Consider the following 17,462-nt stretch of genomic DNA (forward strand, 5'->3'; position numbering starts at 1 on the left):
TTCGTAAGAGCACCCCTTTGTTCCATTCACTAATCTTGTTGCCCTTCTCTGTACTCGTTCCAGCAGCTCTACATCCTTCCTGAAATGAGGCCTCCAGACCTGTATACAGTACTCTAGGCGTGGCCTGACTATTGCCTTATACAAGGGAATAATCACCTCTTCATCCCTGCTAGAAAAATTCCTATATATCATTGACAATACACCATGAGCTACTCTTGCAGCCCGTCTGCTCTGCTCAGAGAACTTCATATCTGTCTGCACAACCACCCCCAGGTTCCTTTGATTCTCTACCACTGTCAGTGTAGTACCACAGAGTTTATACGTTGCTTGGGGTTGCTGTTTCCCCATATGTAGTACTTTACATTTGTCAATATTAAACTTCATTTGCCACCTCTCAGCCCATATCAAACATTTACACATAGGTGTTTTTGAGGGGGAGTGGAATTCAGCAGGTTGAATTAGTCAATTTTGCCTGGAGAATTATTACCATTATAAATACAATGTGAGAAGGATCAGTGTTTTGTTGTTGTTTTTTTTTTTTTACAGTAATACCCCGACTTACGCGAACTCGGAGTTACGCGGTTTTGATTTTTTCGTTTGGCAGCACTGCCGCCCACTATCTTCAAGGTCGTGTTTCATATGTTATCGATATACGGTGCGACGGCGGAGAATGAGAGCGAAAGATGAACAAAATTCAACTTGACTGTGCATGAGCTGCACACATATACAAGAATTTGTATTCCAACTCTCGTATTTATATGTGTGCGTTCGAATTCGTGCTCAACTTTTGTCGGAAATTACATCGTTTTCACGAGAGAAATGGATCGCGTCGGTCGAGCCGTATACAGTCAGGCCTCGTATAACATGTGTTTACACTAAACGAATTCGATCATACACTATTTATAAATATGGTAACGATATCTTATAATATAACACGAAGCGAATTGGCTTATGCACGATTCGCCTTTGTGTTTGCAAGAAATGGCAGTCGAACGCAGAATCACCCCAACCGTACGCAACACGATAGGAATGAAGAGAAAATTCAGAAAATGTATTTATGTTTTTATATCAACCTTTCCAGATCCTGTTGCAGCAGCATAGTGTCAGTAGTGTCCTTGACAACCCTGCCAACCTTCGTATTGTCTGCAAACTTGGACATTAAGCTTGATATACCATCATCAGTATCATTTATAAATACAGAAAACAATAATGGACCCAACACTGAACCCTAAGGGACTTCACTAATAACATTAGTCCACGATGAGCAGTGTCCGTTGATTACCACTATGTCTTCTACCCCTCAACCACCCCTTTATCCATAGCAGCAATTTGCCTCCAGTGCCACACTGCCCCAATTTGTGTAGCAGTCTTCCATGTGCAACAGTATCAAAAGCCTTTCTAAGATCCAAGTATATAATATCAGAGTTATTCCCTGCATTCAGTTCTTTTGTGACTGCATCATAGTATCCAATCAAATTGGTCAGGCAAGACTTCCCCTTAGCAAAATCATGCTGTGTCCGAGCTATAACTAAAGTCTTGTCTAGATGATCCTGCAGTGCTTCTTTAACCAGTGCCTCCATTAATTTTTCTGGAACAGAAATTAAACTCACAGGTCTATAATTACTTGTGTCACCCTTTGATCCTCCTTTGTGAATTGGGGTCACATTTGCACATCTCCAGTCTGTGGGTACCTCCCCTGAGTCCAAGGAAGCTCTCACAATTATGGCTAAGGGTTTGCTTACTTCCTTTGCTGCCTCCTTTAATATAACTGGATAGATCCCATCCACCCAGGGTGCCTTTCTTGTGTTTATCTTCAATAATTTCTCCTCCACTTTATTCTCAGTTATTACAAGATTCTCTAGCTTACTGCCAGAGTTGAATACACCTCTGGCATTTCCCTCGCTGAATAACTGCTCATTTGTGAATGTCGATGCAAAATATTCATTTAGTTTGTTAGCTACCTGAGAAGGATCAACAACAGTTGACTCATTGATATCACGTGGACCAATCTGATTCATCCCCTTCCTTCTAGAGTTTAAAGAGTTCTTAAAGAACTCTTTGCTATTTTTCTTTGCATCCCTTGCCAAAGATTTCTCGTAATCTGTCTTCGCCTGCCTAACCTCCTTTGTTAACTTGGTTACAGATCAACTTGTATCTATCATAGGCTTCTGTGTCACGTGTTAATTTGTATGTATGCCATTCATTTTTCTTCTCTGCCATATGTCTCATTAGTTCATCTGACATCCATTTAGGCCTACACCCTGAACAATATTTCTTAGTTGATATGTAAAGCCTAGTAGCTTCCAAGATAAGTTCTTTGAATGCTTCCCATTTTGAATTTGCTGTTGGTACATCATCAGTTGGTCCCACTGTATAGAATTTAAATACTGTCTCAGTCCATCATAGTCACCTTTACGAAAGCAATACCCCTTCCCTTTATCCCTAATGGTAGTTACCTCTTTGAGTAAATCCCACTTCAGCACACTGTGATCACTGCCACCTAGTGGTTCCTTTATCTGCAGATTCTTAATGCATGAAGAATCACAACTGATTAATCAAATCAAGGGTGTTACTCCCTCTAGTTGCCTCCTGAACATGCTGATGTAGAAAACAATCATCCAATAAATCCACAAAAACCTTGCTAGTGTGTGAGTGACCAGCCCCCAAATTCCAGTCAATATCTGGGAAATTAAAATCCCCCATTATAAGACTCTCTGATTTACTGGCCCACTCTATTTCCCTGTACAGTTTCTTATTATACTCATCAGAGTCATTAGGCCTATAGCACACTCCTACTCTCAATTTTGATCTCCCAATGCTTATGTCACACCAAACTGACTCAACACTGCACTATCCAGCGATGTCGACTGGCTTCACTTCCTTGGATTTTATGTGTTTCTTAACTAATACCGTAACCCCTGCTCCCTTCCTATCCTGTCTATCCTTTCTGTAGACATTCTACTCCCCAAATTGCAGTTCTGCATTCCTTATATCTATGTGACACCACGTCTCTGATATCCCAACAATATCTGCCTTTGATGTTTTGAGCAATATCTCGAATTCATCAAATTTATTTACTAAACTCCTAGCATTGGTGTGCACGCAAGTATACATGCACCTATTTCTGTTCTTAGCTACCCTAACACAACCCATGTGTTTACTTGTACTGCAATGACTCCCAGTAGTCTCTGAAATATCCTGCATCTTGTTTTTCAGGCTTCTGCTCATTCCAATAGAAGCAGTGCAAGAATCTCTTTCAACTCTGCCAGTGGCTACTGTTAATCTATTAGTCTTTGTCTCCCCCCCAAGCTAGCAATTTTCCAACCCACCTAACACTGCCTCAATAGCATCAGCAAATATTCTTACAGCCTTTCTATTTAAGTGTATCCCATCACTGTAGAAGCAGTCTCTCCTGTTAACAAGTACAGTCCAGGCTGAAAAAAATTCTACCCCTTGAGCCTTGCACAATCTTTCCAGGGCCGAATTGATCGACAAGGCTCTCATCATATACTCCCTCCTATCGTGTCTGGGCAGAATTGCAGACACTTTCAAATTCAACCCTAATTCCCGGCTTTTTTTCAACAGTGACCTGTACTTGTTAAGTAATTCTGCTGGTCTCCTTCTCTTGATATCATTAGTGCCAATGTGTACAACTATATCACCTTTTGTGCCCTTAAAAGATGGTATCCGCTCTACAACGTCGATATGCTGAAGTCAGCATACTGACGTTGCTGAAGGAATCTTCCAGTTGAAGCTGTAACTTTCATTACAAATATAATATAGCCCCTATTAGTGAGCTGCTTTACATTATGCCAAGGTTCCCATATATGTACAGAAAATGACATTTCACTCATGTCAGATATGTACATTTTTTACATTGTTGAAGAATACTTAGGCCATTATTTTGATTGGTCTTTATGAAGATATTTGTATTACTCACAGTCCAGAAGAGTGGTGTCTTTTCATAGACAATTTAAGCAAAAGTTTAAATGCTGTGTTACTTTACATTGAGAGCAACGTATCTTTTAAACTCATGGATTACTATTACATGCTCTATTCATATTAAAGAAGACTATATTAGTATGAAGCATGTGTCAGAGGTCAGTATAAATGGGATTTCTTTAGGGACTTCAAGGTGCTGGGGTTCCTTATTGCTTTCTCCCTCTGGGACAGCAGAGCAGTAGATCAACCTATACGAGAAGAAAATGGTCAGAATTGAGTTGCAGCTTGGCACATTCAGTGTAATAAATATTGTAATCCCTTGGTTCCAAGAAACAGTCTTGTTTCCACCATTCCATATCAGGCTGGGTGGAACTGGTCAAACAATTTTTTTAAAACATTGGATGGGTGAAACCTTCCAGTGTATACAGTCTGTTTCCAAAATTGCTATACAAAAGTGAAAATTGGCTTATTTATTGGCCCACACGTTAAGCTGATTTTGGCTTCATAAGAAGCAGAAGAAAAAACTGCTGATTCCGTGAAATGCCTTGCAGTCATTTTGCCTTGTAGTGATTGGTTTTAAAGGTTACATTAAGAGTGAAAATTATGAAGAACCAGTTAAAGTTAATTGAATATTATGAAAAAATGGAATGTAGAATGTCAGTCAAACTCCACTTGATTGACATTTTTCACTCTCACTTGGATTGTTTTTCAGGCCAAATCTGAGCAATGTTACTGAAGAGCATGGGGACAGATTCAACCTGGACATATTGTCAATGTAGAAAAGTGATACATATCACAAATATTACTTCCACTAAAAAACTGGATTTTATTTTTCACTTTAAGGTTACTTTTCTTCCAAACAGCTGCTTACTCTGTACAAATCTCAAATCTTCCCTACCATTAGACATCATTCCCACATTTGGAGTGGTGCCCCTAAAACTTCTATCAGGCTTCTAGACTCCATTCAAAAGAAGGCAGTCAGATGAATTAATGATGTATCTCGTCAGTCTCCGTCTCATAGACATTTTGATTGCATGCATTTTCTATAGATATTCCCATGGGTACTGTTCTTCCGAGTTGGTTTCGCTAATTCCTGCTCTCTCTTCCAAACCACCCCTAACACATGCCACAGCCAGTCACAGTCAGCATCCTTTTGCTGTTCATTGTCATATTCACAGAACCAACTTTTCTTCTTCCTCATTTATTTCTACAATTTCTGTTTTCTGGAATAACCTTCTTTCGTAAGTATCTCGTGACAATTACATACTACAGAAATTTGTTTAATGTGATCAAGTATCTTTCATCTTCTCAACTGTCAACCCATGTTTGATACTAACTACTGTAGATAATAATTATCTGTAGGAGTGTTTCTCAACCTTTTTGTTGCTGAGGTACACTTTTAAAGACTCTAAAATTTTGCGGCACCCTACAATCACCACTAAACTCGTATATTCACAAATGAGAAGTTATTTCTGTTGGATATATATAATAATACACTTATTATTTGTGTAGTACAGGTGAACAGATCTAGTACCACGAATCAAAACATGACGTCACATTGACTGCTTTGGGGGGGTGCTCCGTGGGCAGGAGCAGCAGTGCTTAGCACACTTCTTGATTAGACCGGGGTTCGAGCCCGTGACCACCAAATACAGAGGATGTGGAAAGGTCAGGGAATGATCAACAAATACAGAGGATGCAGGAAATATCAGGGAATGACCACTGCATATCCTCAGAGCAATATGGCCTTAGTTGCTAATGCTCCTAAAAACCAAATAACAACAACAACATTGACCGCCGGAAGGTGCTCAGATGGGTGCAGCATAAATAAGTGAATTTTTTGTTTGAATTAATTTTTATTATGAAACTTGGATTTATTCTTTTTTTTTTAATTTGCATTTACTGCGGCACACTTGAAGCATACCCACAGCACACTAATGTACCGCAGCATTGAGAAGAAACACTGATCTATAGATAATAATAATTCTTACTTTTTCTTTTTCCTTCTTTCTTTATTTTATTTCTCCTACCCTCTCTTTTCCGCTACACTTGATGCACAGGCATTGATTGTTCACACATGCATGGTGGGATTTTTCTTTGTAATATTTATTTTGTTCACTATCATTGATCTTTACCAAACTGAAGAGGAGGCCCACCGCTGTGAAAGATTCTTGTCTTATATGTAGTGCATGTATGCTTTAGTGCCTTCGTTTAGTTGTTCATCTTATATTTTAATTGTATATAACATGGTTTTATTTTATTGTGCATAGGCAGTGATTTTAAATTCTTGTACAAATTTTAATTACTAATTTTGTATCATTTCTTATTTTAATAAACTGTTTGAAGTCAGTAGAAGCAATATTATTATTATTATTATTATTATTATTATTATTAGTCATATGGTACAAGGAAGCCTGAGGCATATACTCTACCAGACAAAAAACTTTCTGTTACCCTGAGAGAGAGAGAGAGAGAGAGAGAGAGAGAGAGAGAGAGAGAGAGAGAGAGAGAGAGACAAAAATAGAAGGGAATCACCAAGAAAGAGAAGAATGATAATATCCTGCTCATTTCATTATTATGGCTAATAGGTTCTAATACCTCTCATTCTTGGGATTTTCATTAAAAAAAAAAAAAAAAAAAAAAAAAAAGTTCCAGACCACTGGAACCTTTTTTTTTTGGTTCTTTCATAAGTTACAAAACTTTATAATGGATTTGCAAACACCTACATGACATTCTTCAGTAGCACATAAAGATCAAAAAGCAAACCAGTGAAGAACATTGGTTTTTATAGTCCTGCAAACAAAGAATCTAAGAAGTCTTTGGCCTTGAATTTTTGATTAATCTAAATGAAGAGATAATGTTCACAGGTTGCTGTGTATGTTGGAGCCTCAGGATGTCCTCTTTACTGTATTTTGCATTGAGTATTTAAGTAGCCATGGTAGTAGCCAGTTGGAAGTTTATTCCAACAGTCAACTACCTGCTGTCTTGAAGGTACAGATTCCACAAATCTGTCCTGCCGCCATCCTTTCTCGATTTGAATTTATACCCTCTCGTGTGCGTAGTTTGTGCAGGAAGAAGGATTCCATCAGCATTGAGCTTACTCAACTCATTCAAAGCCTTAAACACTCAAACAGCTCTTGCAGGTGCTTAGTCTTCAGACGTTGCAGTTTGCAGAACTGAAGCTTTTCTTGGTAAAAGTATCCATTTGTTTCCCTCACTGATATCATTGTTGTTCTCTGCTCTCATTCCAACAGATCCACATCCTTCCTAAAATAAGTCTTTCAGACCTGCATGCAGAATTTGCTGTTGATATCATCGTCACTTGGTCCTACTGTATAGAATTTAAAAGCTGCAGTCACCTTTACAAAAAGCAGAAGCCCTTTTCTCTGCCCATTTGTAAAGCCTTCCCAAATTTTATTAAAATTGGACTAATAAAAATCCGGGTTATTATTTCTGCTTTTTTTTTTTTATACATATCACATAGGCTTTCCACATACTGTATGTTGTAGGTAGAGCACTGGATATTATATTTGTTGCTGTCTACTGATTAGAAGAATGAAAGGGAAATATGATGGATATATAGAAGTGAAATTTTCTTGTTTGCATCTAAAGAGTCATTACTTTTTGCTCATTTTTGTTATCAGTTATTATGTTAATCAAAGCAAAAGAATTAAATATGTGTTATATTTCAATTGTTATTAAAATCCAGGAAGAAATAGACATTATATAAATATATTAAGTTGTTGACAGTGTACTATGATTGCTTAATTAAATTACAGGGCCTCAAATATGGATTGCACTTCATGAGTTGATTACTTAGTACGTAAATTATATAAAATCCAGCACATTGGTTCACACCTGGTGTGACTAGAAAACAGAAGCCAGCTGGAGTTGTGAATATTAAAATCACCAAGGAAAATTACCTCATTGTTAGAAAAGTTGGACTGGAGAAAGTCAAGTTGCAAAGAGAAAAAGTCAAAGAGCTCCAAGTGATTAGTGGAGTTGGGAGAACGGTAGAGACAACAGATGAATTTGACGTAATGAGGTAGATAGATTTTAAGCTCCTCTTTTCATAACTTAGCTCTGAAAAGAGGAGATTCCAAATTACCAAGTCTCTGACAGGGAATATTGGAACAGACATATGCACAAGTACCACCTTGTGCATATGAGGCAAAAGGAATCATACAGCGAATAATTTGGACAACTGAGATGAGCAGTAGTTGAATTAACCAATAACTGAGATTCTCTCAGAAAAAGTACATGGGGTTTGGCAGACTGCAAGTAGAAATGGACATCGTTGAATTTAGAATTGAGACCACGTATATTTGTGAAATGAACTAGGAAGTGGTTGGGAGGTTTCGATCCTTTTGCAGATAAGCTTACTCTATTAGTTTGACAATTCTTGGTGTATTCAATAGTAAGAAAAAGTGGGAGGAAGTGCTGTATAAGGTAATGAAATTTTTGGATATGGTGTACACATGGTAAGAATATATCCAGATCCTTGACATAACGTGGCCTCAACAGTGCCCTCTGCATATACACTACTCAGACTCTCCAGTCACTATCTGGCAGAGTAGAGGTAGCAAGATTATACATTAGCTGATCTGGAAGCCTCCTAAAGAGTTATCAATAAGTTTGGTCCGGTGTACTAACTAGCGGCTGGCCGGCCTGCGAACACTGTTTTAGAGCTGTACCCTCAATGTAAGGAAGATTGGATCTCGCCATGATGTTCATCATAATCTCAAAAGTCATGAATCATACTGCATGATTGAAGAGATGGGGAAGGGTTGATCGGAATTTAGCTCTGCAGACTAAAAATGGCTTTCCACCACTTCAAACCTCCAATAAGCAAAGTGGTGGTATTGCACCGGTTGATGAGAGTCATCTACCACCTAGTATTGCCTGGTAACACAGAGGAGTGGCATTCCTCCATGTGGTGTGGGCGCCACACCTTGACCCCTGCTTACGTTGTGAAGCAAGGTGTGAAGCAAGTTCACACCTGGGTGGTCACCCACAGTGTGCTTGTACATGGAGTTATACCCAGGATTACTAACAGTCTCACCATCGTGAAGGTGCAAGCAGAGAATTTGGCTGTCACAGACTGTCCGGACTTTGCCGAAATTAGATCCACTTGACTTGAGTGTCACCCGAATATCAGTTCCATCAGTGTTTTAGACTCCCAGGTAGCAAGTACAGCTTGTCTGAGAGAATGTCTGTGACAGTCTCATGCCCAATGCAGCTTGACCAATAACCCAATAACCATATTCATTCTTTGCAAAATCGTTGATGTTTAATTAATGCACGATAAGATTTTTTTCTATCAGTATGGTGGTTAACACAAAATCAAAATTTTCAATATTATTTTTAATCCGGACGGCTTCTGACTTTTCATCGCCTTTTTGACAACTGTGTGATTTTTTTTTTTTTTTAATGTAAACCCCAAACACGAGAGGTATTAGAACCTATAGTACTTAGTACCGTGCTTGGGTTTGAGGTTGAGAAGACAAATGAAGATATTGTTGACATTGGACTTGAACTTCTGTAGAATAATTTTCAGGAAATACGTATGAAGGAAGGTTGTTCCAGAAAACGGCAGTTGAATGAATAAACGAGGAAGATGAAAAGTTGGTTCTTTGAATTTGAAGTTGGACAGGAAATGCATGTTGGCTGGTGGCGGCACGTGTTCGGACTGTTTTGAAAGAGAGAGCAGGAATTATTGAAGCCATTTCAGAAGAACAGTGCCCATGGAAGTATCTGTAGAAGAGGCATGCAGCAGAAACAGCGAGTGGAGAGACTGTGTTAGAGATGAATCATTAATTAACCTACTGCCCTCTTCTGAATGGAATCAAGAAGCCTAAGAGAGGTTTTGGGGGTACCACCCCAGTTGTGGGAACAATATTCCATGGCAGGGCAGATTTGCGATTTATACAGAGTGAACAGCTGTTTGGAAGAAAAGTAATGCCGAGAGCGAAAGAGAAAACCAAGTTTTTTAGATGCAGAGGAAGCAATATTTGTAATGTGCTTGTGCCAAGAGAGATTAGAAGTCAGGGTAATCCCCAAAAGAGATATATCATTTTGCCTAGAAATCGGAGTGTCACTAAAGATAAGCATAGGAGCAGAAGAATCCTTTTTGCGAGATATAAGACAAGACTGAGTTTTAGAAGGGTTGAAATCAACTAAGTTGTGTTTGCTACACTAGAGAATTACCTGAAGATCAGATTTTAAGGAATTAGTAGCAAATTTTCGAGAAGTTGAAGCTGATTGAGCTGGGCAAAGTTTCTCTAAATGGAAAGTGGAATGCAATGTGCTATCTATCATCGACAAAACTATGGATAGGATTTCCAGTCAATGGAAGAAGGTCATTAATATACAAGAGGAAAACAGTGGGGGAAAGAACTGAACCTTGGGGGACACTGGCATTAGTGGAGAAGTCAGAAGACAGAGAGCCATCTACCATCACCCTCAGTAAGCGATCAGAGAGAAAACTGGATAACCAATTACTAAAAACAGTTGGCAAACCATAAGATGGAAGCTTGTTTAGAAGACCTTTTTGCCAAACATGATCGAAAGCCTTTGGGATGTCAAGAGCAACTATTTGTGTTTCACTGAACCTTTCCATTGAATTAGTCCATAAATGGGTAACATAAGCCAGAACATCACCAGTGGATCGACACTGACGGAATCCATACTGGCGACCGTTGATCAGACAGAAGGTTTCTAGGTAGTTTAAGATTTGGTGGTTAATCGATTTCTCCATTACTTTAAAAAGAGTAGGAGTAATTGCAATGGGACGATAATTGGATGGGAGGGATTTGTCACCCTTTTTAGGAACTGGCTGGATATGAGCAAATTTCCAAGCAAGAAGGAAAAACACCTTTGGAATAAGAAAGTGAAAAAAGGCGGCAAAGAATAGGAGTAAGTTCAGGAGCACAGATTTTGAGAACAAGTGGAGAAATACCATTGGGACCTGGAGCTTTCTTAGCATCAAGATTCGTCAAAATCCTTCTGACATCCTTTTGATGGAAGACCATAGGAGGCATAGAATGAAACGTGTTAGGAATGGTGGGAGGTGTTTTACCAAGATCATTAATATATGAGTTGGAAGAAAAATGGGATGCTAGAAGGTCAGCTTTATCCTTGGCTAAAGTGGCAACAGAACCATCTGGTTTGGACAGAGGTGGGAGTAGAGATGGGCAAAAGTTGAGGCCAATAGCTTTGTCAAGGGACCAGAATGCTTGGCTACCATTAGGGCAAGAAGCAAGTTTTCTACCCTTAGCCTGTCCAAACTCTAGTTTGGACTGATTAATAACTGCTTTACAATTGTTGCGAGCTTTGGTGTAGGCAGAAAATTAAACTGAAGAATTAGAAACAAGCCAATTACGATATGCAACATTCTTCTCTTGGACAGCCTTGCACATTTATTGGAAAACCAAGGTTTAGATAAAGGATGAGATTTTAAAGTGGAGTGTGTGGGATAAAGGATTCCATTCTTGCAAGAATAATTTCACTGACATGATCTGTGCAAACGTTGACATCAGAAGTTTTGAAACAGTAATCCGACCAAGGAAAGAAGAAAAGAAATCTCACAAGTCATCCCATTTTGCCTTCTTGTAATGCCAAACAAATGTAAATTTTATTTAATGCCATTAGCAGATCGGGAAATCTCAATTATAGATGCAAGCCGAATAGACCAATAAGTTGGATTTAATTTCTTTAATACAATATCACATTCACTTGTAATTTGTTATAACATCTCAACAGTTGATACTGTAGCCAAAAAACACAAATATACTTTGAACAATGCTGAAATGGTTGGATAATTCTGGTACTCCATTTACTGTATCATTAATAACTAGATTGAGATTGTGCACCACACAACATTTGTACAACACATTTGTTTGTAATTCTTTTAGGCAGGATTGTACTCATGAATATGCACCACTCCTTGCGTTTGCTCCATTGTACCTTTGCCCATGACATTTTGAAAAATCCAGATCATTTGAATTTATGTTGTCACAAATAATTGACATTATTCCAGCAACTGATCCATCAATAACAGTGAGAAAACCAAGAACGTTTCTCTGACATCTGTACATGTAGGTCTGTCGTCATATGCATCTTTTACAATATGGGCATAATGGTACACCAAGCTTAGTTGATTCATTTTTGATATATCTTGCATTGTATCAGCAATGATCAAAAAATATGGGGCTTCTTTAATATTCTTAGTTAATTGTTTTCTTAAATGTTGGCCCAAGCATTCAGTAACTTCATTCTGGATTTTGGGACTTAAATAAGTAACACTTCCAGTCGATAAATCCACAACCTGTCTCATAATTAGGTCACATTCTGCTAACAACTTTACATCTGACAAAAAATTTCCAATGTAGGTATCACTTAATTTCTTGATGACCCCTTAAAGAAAATAAATTTCTCGATAATTTTTAGGATTATTTTAATCACCCATTCTAATACTTTTCTCCAAAAATTACATTGTTCGTGAAAATTTTCTTTTATAAATCTATCAAGTCTTGTTATTGCCTTTCCATGTTTCTTTCATGATACATGCTTTCAGCTATTTTCATGGTCCGTTATTTTAGTAGACAGATTTTGCCAATAATTGATGCCTTTCGTCCAGTTACATCTAGTTCCAGAAAACATCCAGCATGGCTCACGATATGTGGAATTCAGATTTTTTGGAGTAGCACAACCATTGCTTGTTCATTTTTAATCCAGATTTACGTGGTTGAGTAATATGTCTCCATATCTGCTGTTAAATTCTCTGGATAGTTTGCAATGTCAGTGGGGTAATTCTCTTTTTTAAGATTTTTGATATTGATGTTTTCAGTTTCAATGTGGAAAAAACTTCATTTTCTTCTGCAGAGGGAGACGGTCTACTTGATTCTTCTTCTTCAGGTGTTTTTTGAATGTCATTCTCTTGCTTAACCTTTCCATTTTGACTTGTTGATGTTAATTCTGTTTCTGGATGAGCAAAATATGAAGTCAATTTTTATAACTTCTTTTGTTAGAGCTTCATCAGCAGCACGTTTTATTTTGCCTTTAAAAACACTTCTTTTATGCTTTTTCTCCATGGTTAATTCAAAAAAATAATTATAAAAGTTTTATACTGAACTAAATATAATCTTTTATTGAACTTGCCAGTGGAATGGCATTTGTGTTTGGTTACTTAAAAAGATTAAAAAATTACAAATTTTTATTGATAAGGATGAAAGTACTCATGATATAGTTGTAAAATATTGCGCCAGGATATTAGTTTGCTATAGAATATGAGAGATGGAATATTAGCACAAATCTAAATTAGACTTTCAGCACAGCTTACTCTTACTCTGGTTATGTTGTCACCCGTTACATAGCAGAATACCCCACTCCTAATCTCAGTAACCTACACTTTACCACCATTAACGCTGATCCATTACTGTTTTAAAAATGGATGCACACTGCCATGTGAGTTATAATGTCATAAATCATTTATGAGACGATTGGGAGAAAGTAAAGAACAAAGGAAACTGCAACCTTTAGATACTTTAGTTTTGGTTTGGATTTGGATCTAACTGAAACAAACAGCAGTACTATTTTGGCACCTCGAACTTAATGACTTTGCCTTTGTTTACATAAATAAAAACTGCACTGATGAGTTACGGGGATTTATATAAACATAACACATTGAGTGAAAATCACGAATCTGGTACCTTATTATGGGAGAGGGAATAAATGGAGGTATTGTGAAAATATAATGCGAGCCCAATAACACTTTTTTTTTTTTTTTTTGGTTATTCACTCCAAGACCTCAGAAGTTGAAATTTTTTCTATATAACTAAGCTATTTAGTTGATGGGATCCCTCTAAAAGGTTATTTTTATAATGGACATTGTATTACTTTTATATAAATTTATGTCAAATAAGCACAACACAAAAATCACTTTTAACTAAAGGATGCAAAAACAAAATACGCAGCCGACACGTTTACAAATGCTGCTATTTGCTGAGAGGAAGGGCTGCGTGGTCTGGTTGGAGACAATCGTAACATAAAATAAGTAGGCACCAGTTAATTTATAGAATAAAATTTCAAAAAACCAATTCAAATAATTAAAATGCACTATACTTTCATCATTATCATATATGTTCGGTTATAAGAACCAATTTTGAATGCCTTTGTGATATTTTTCTAAAACACATTTCTGGAGGTCACTACCATATAACAATAAAAACAATTTGCACTTTCCAGTTTATTGGGCTTTTCTCTTAGCACAATCTATTATAAATGGATAGTTAACTCGATCTTATTGCATTTGTGATAATACTGATAACTGGAATTGTGTGGGTTTTTACGTTACAATATTATGGTGAAATAGGTTTCCCCTTCACTGAACTCTTCAGTCATATAAGAAACATAATTAAGTTTTCAGAATTTTCTCTTCATTCCTATTTACTTATTACAATGATGAAGCGAAAGCAACTAAAAGAAAGTTCAAGTGGTGACAGTGCTAGGAAACGAAACAAAATTGATTTAGAAATGAAGGTGAAAATAATGAAGCAGTACAAAGAAGGGAAAAGTTTGTCATCTGTTGCACGGGAATTAGGTCTCTCTGCTTGAACAATGAATATCATTTTAAAGGACAGTGCTCATATAAAAGAATATGTTAAAGGATCAACAGTGATCACAAAACAACATTCAGGTGGAGATGGATATCAGAGATGGAAAGCTGTTAATAATAAGGATGGAAAATCCAATTCAGAAGTGAGCACCCCTGAGGTGTTTGTACTGGCACTTGTTCTTAATATTTTTATTTAAAAACACACTTTTGTAATTTTTCCTGCACATCAAATCAAAAAATTGATTAAATAATTCTATTTACATGTTCCTTGAACATTTCTTTTTTGCTTCAATCAAATTCAGTGCACATAGTGGCAAATGCTGTATAAGCATTTAGAGCAGTGGTTTTCAACTGGGGAACCACGGCACCTTACGGTGCTGCAACAACATTCCAGGGGTGCCACGTAATTTGGGTTTAAGTTACTTAAACTTATTATTATTTTTTAATTTATGTTTATTTCATTATAAAAAGGTGTACAGTATCTTTTTAATTTTGTGGTGATTTGATATTTACTTAGTACCTCTATATAAAGAATAAAATTATATACTGTATATATATAATTTGTATTATGAAATGGAATAAATATTTATCATTTATTTATATATAATTTGTAATAAATATTTATCATTTATTTATATATAATTTGTAATAAATATTTATCAAATATTTATATATAATTTGTATTATGAAATGTAATAAATATCATATAAATGTTATATATTTATTATAATAATTATATTATTGTAATAAATATCATATAACATTTATATTTTTAATATTTCATATATATATATTGAGAAAATTGAGTAGGGGTGCCGCAAAATAAAATAAATTACTAGGGGTGCCATTATTAAAAAAAAGGTTGAAAACCACTGATTTAGAGAAATTCCGACTGACTTAGAGTTCCACGGAGTTGCAACCCTTAACCTGATTCGTGTAAGTCAGGGAGTGGCTGTACTCAATAATAATAATAATTGCAAATCCTTAAAAATTGCCCAGAGCTATGCTAATACATTTCTCTTCTATTCACTGCAGTTTTGCTTGTATGTGCAGCTAGCTAACAATAAACATGCTTCGTGTGAAAAAAAATTATTGTTCATAGACATGTAAAATGTAAAAACTTACATTTTTACTGAACAAAATTTTTTTTCTGTTTCGGGCAGGAGAGCAGTAGGCCCCACTTCACCACATTCGCTGCATTGGCATAGTTATGCCACTGTCTTTAAGTTTAATAGAATTGATTTTTGGCTATTAAATCATAATTCAGTTTTAGAATAAATTATTCTTTTTTGTATTTTGTTTTTGGAGATAGAAAAAGAAATTATAAATTACATTTCAATCTTTAATATTTCTCTGTATATTAAATTTCCAAATGTATTACAGTCAGCATTGCCATTTAATTTATACAAAAGTGTTTCTACTGCCATTAGTTCAACAATTTTGGAGGTCAAACTTTACATAATATTCTTCATGCCATTTTGGTTATCATAGATAAATGCAACATGATATGTGCATACATTATTTATAATGATTCCTAATTAAAAAAAATAAAATAAATAAAAATAATAAATAAAACAATTGCATTAACCACACTTTTAGGTGATAAAGGTTATCCTGGTTATGGACATCGTAGAAAAGGCCCAGTTGGACATCCTGGGCTCCCTGGATTGCCAGGTGAGCCAGGAACACCAGGAAGAAGAGGAGTTGATGGGATTCCTGGAAAACCTGGCTCAAAAGGTGAAGATTGTGGTTATTGCACTCCAGGACTAGTTGGTTCTAAAGGTGAAAGAGGTGATGATGGACGCCCAGGTAAATAATTTTATATACATTATTAATAGTAAGACAAACATCCCTTTGTTATTCATTATTTGAAAAATAAAGTTTGTACTAGAATTATTTTTTATTTATTTTTTTTTTATGTGATGGTATCCAGCTTTCATATGCAAACACCTTTGTAATTGTTTTTTTTATTACAAATAAGTAGCATTTCTTTTTTGAGAAGTATGTTAGTGCCCTTTATTTGTCACCATCCTGACAGCTATGTGATGGTATTGCCCTCTCATTGCAGCTGTGCGCTACTTAGTTACAATTATATGAATTTGTAGTGTGAAAGATATGAAAAACAGTAGTGGAATTATGAACTTTAAAGTAAAAGTTTCATGTCTGGAAAAGTATTAACATATTAATTAATGTAATATAATTTTAATACAAACCAAAGCTTGTATTAAAATTATTTCATATATGTAAGAACCTTTATAGTGAGTTGTTATATATTGTCCTATTATAAATAAAGTTTCCCCAAGTATTATTGTTATTTATTTCTAATAACCTGCCAACACTCTGGCAACTGTTTTCTCAGTATGTCTATATTGTCAGAGGGTTGAAGAATAATAAATCTGATATAAACTAAATCAGTCAAAACAGTTATTTCTGGGAAAGATAATTGACAACAAAGAGAGAGAGAGAGAGAGAGAGAGAGAGAGAGAGAGAGATTATTTATATCTGAATTGTGAAATATCACCAAGTATGACCTGGTATAAGGAGTTTTCAGTAAAGGTATTAGTACTAGATTGATATTAAATTCAAGGCAGTCCTGTTAATGCACTTTTCACAGTATTTCTGCCAGCCCTTATTAAAAAGGTATGTGAAACCATCATGTGTGTGTATAGCCACTAACTCTTCAAATTTATGATGCAGAATCCATCATTTTTATCCAACTTCATCTAATATAGCCAATGACCAAGGGTTTCTCTTTCCTTTTGTTTTCAAAAAAGAAAAAAAAAACTACACTAAAATTATAATTTTTTTTTTTGTTTTAAATTTGCAAATTTCTTCCTATTTTTGAAAATTAATTGGCTGTTTTGTGTGTGCTTGGTCGTGTACATTGCTAAATAGTAGCATTGTT

General features: G+C 36.0%; 1 protein-coding gene across 1 annotated transcript in view; it reads left to right on the plus strand.

The window, feature by feature from the left end:
- The window catches only part of LOC150080841 (uncharacterized), an 852,072-nt gene that overhangs the window by 433,703 nt on the left and 400,907 nt on the right, over nucleotides 1-17,462 (plus strand). Inside the window, exon 18 of the mRNA XM_090381010.1 lies at nucleotides 16,157-16,366. Coding sequence (XP_090237136.1) covers nucleotides 16,157-16,366 — 210 coding nt within the window. The remainder of the gene's footprint in view (nucleotides 1-16,156; nucleotides 16,367-17,462) is intronic.

Source organism: Mastigoproctus giganteus, chromosome 9 (genome assembly GCF_048544385.1).
Source record: "Mastigoproctus giganteus isolate SK-2022 chromosome 9, ASM4854438v1, whole genome shotgun sequence".
In the NCBI taxonomy this organism is placed as follows: domain Eukaryota; kingdom Metazoa; phylum Arthropoda; class Arachnida; order Uropygi; family Thelyphonidae; genus Mastigoproctus; species Mastigoproctus giganteus.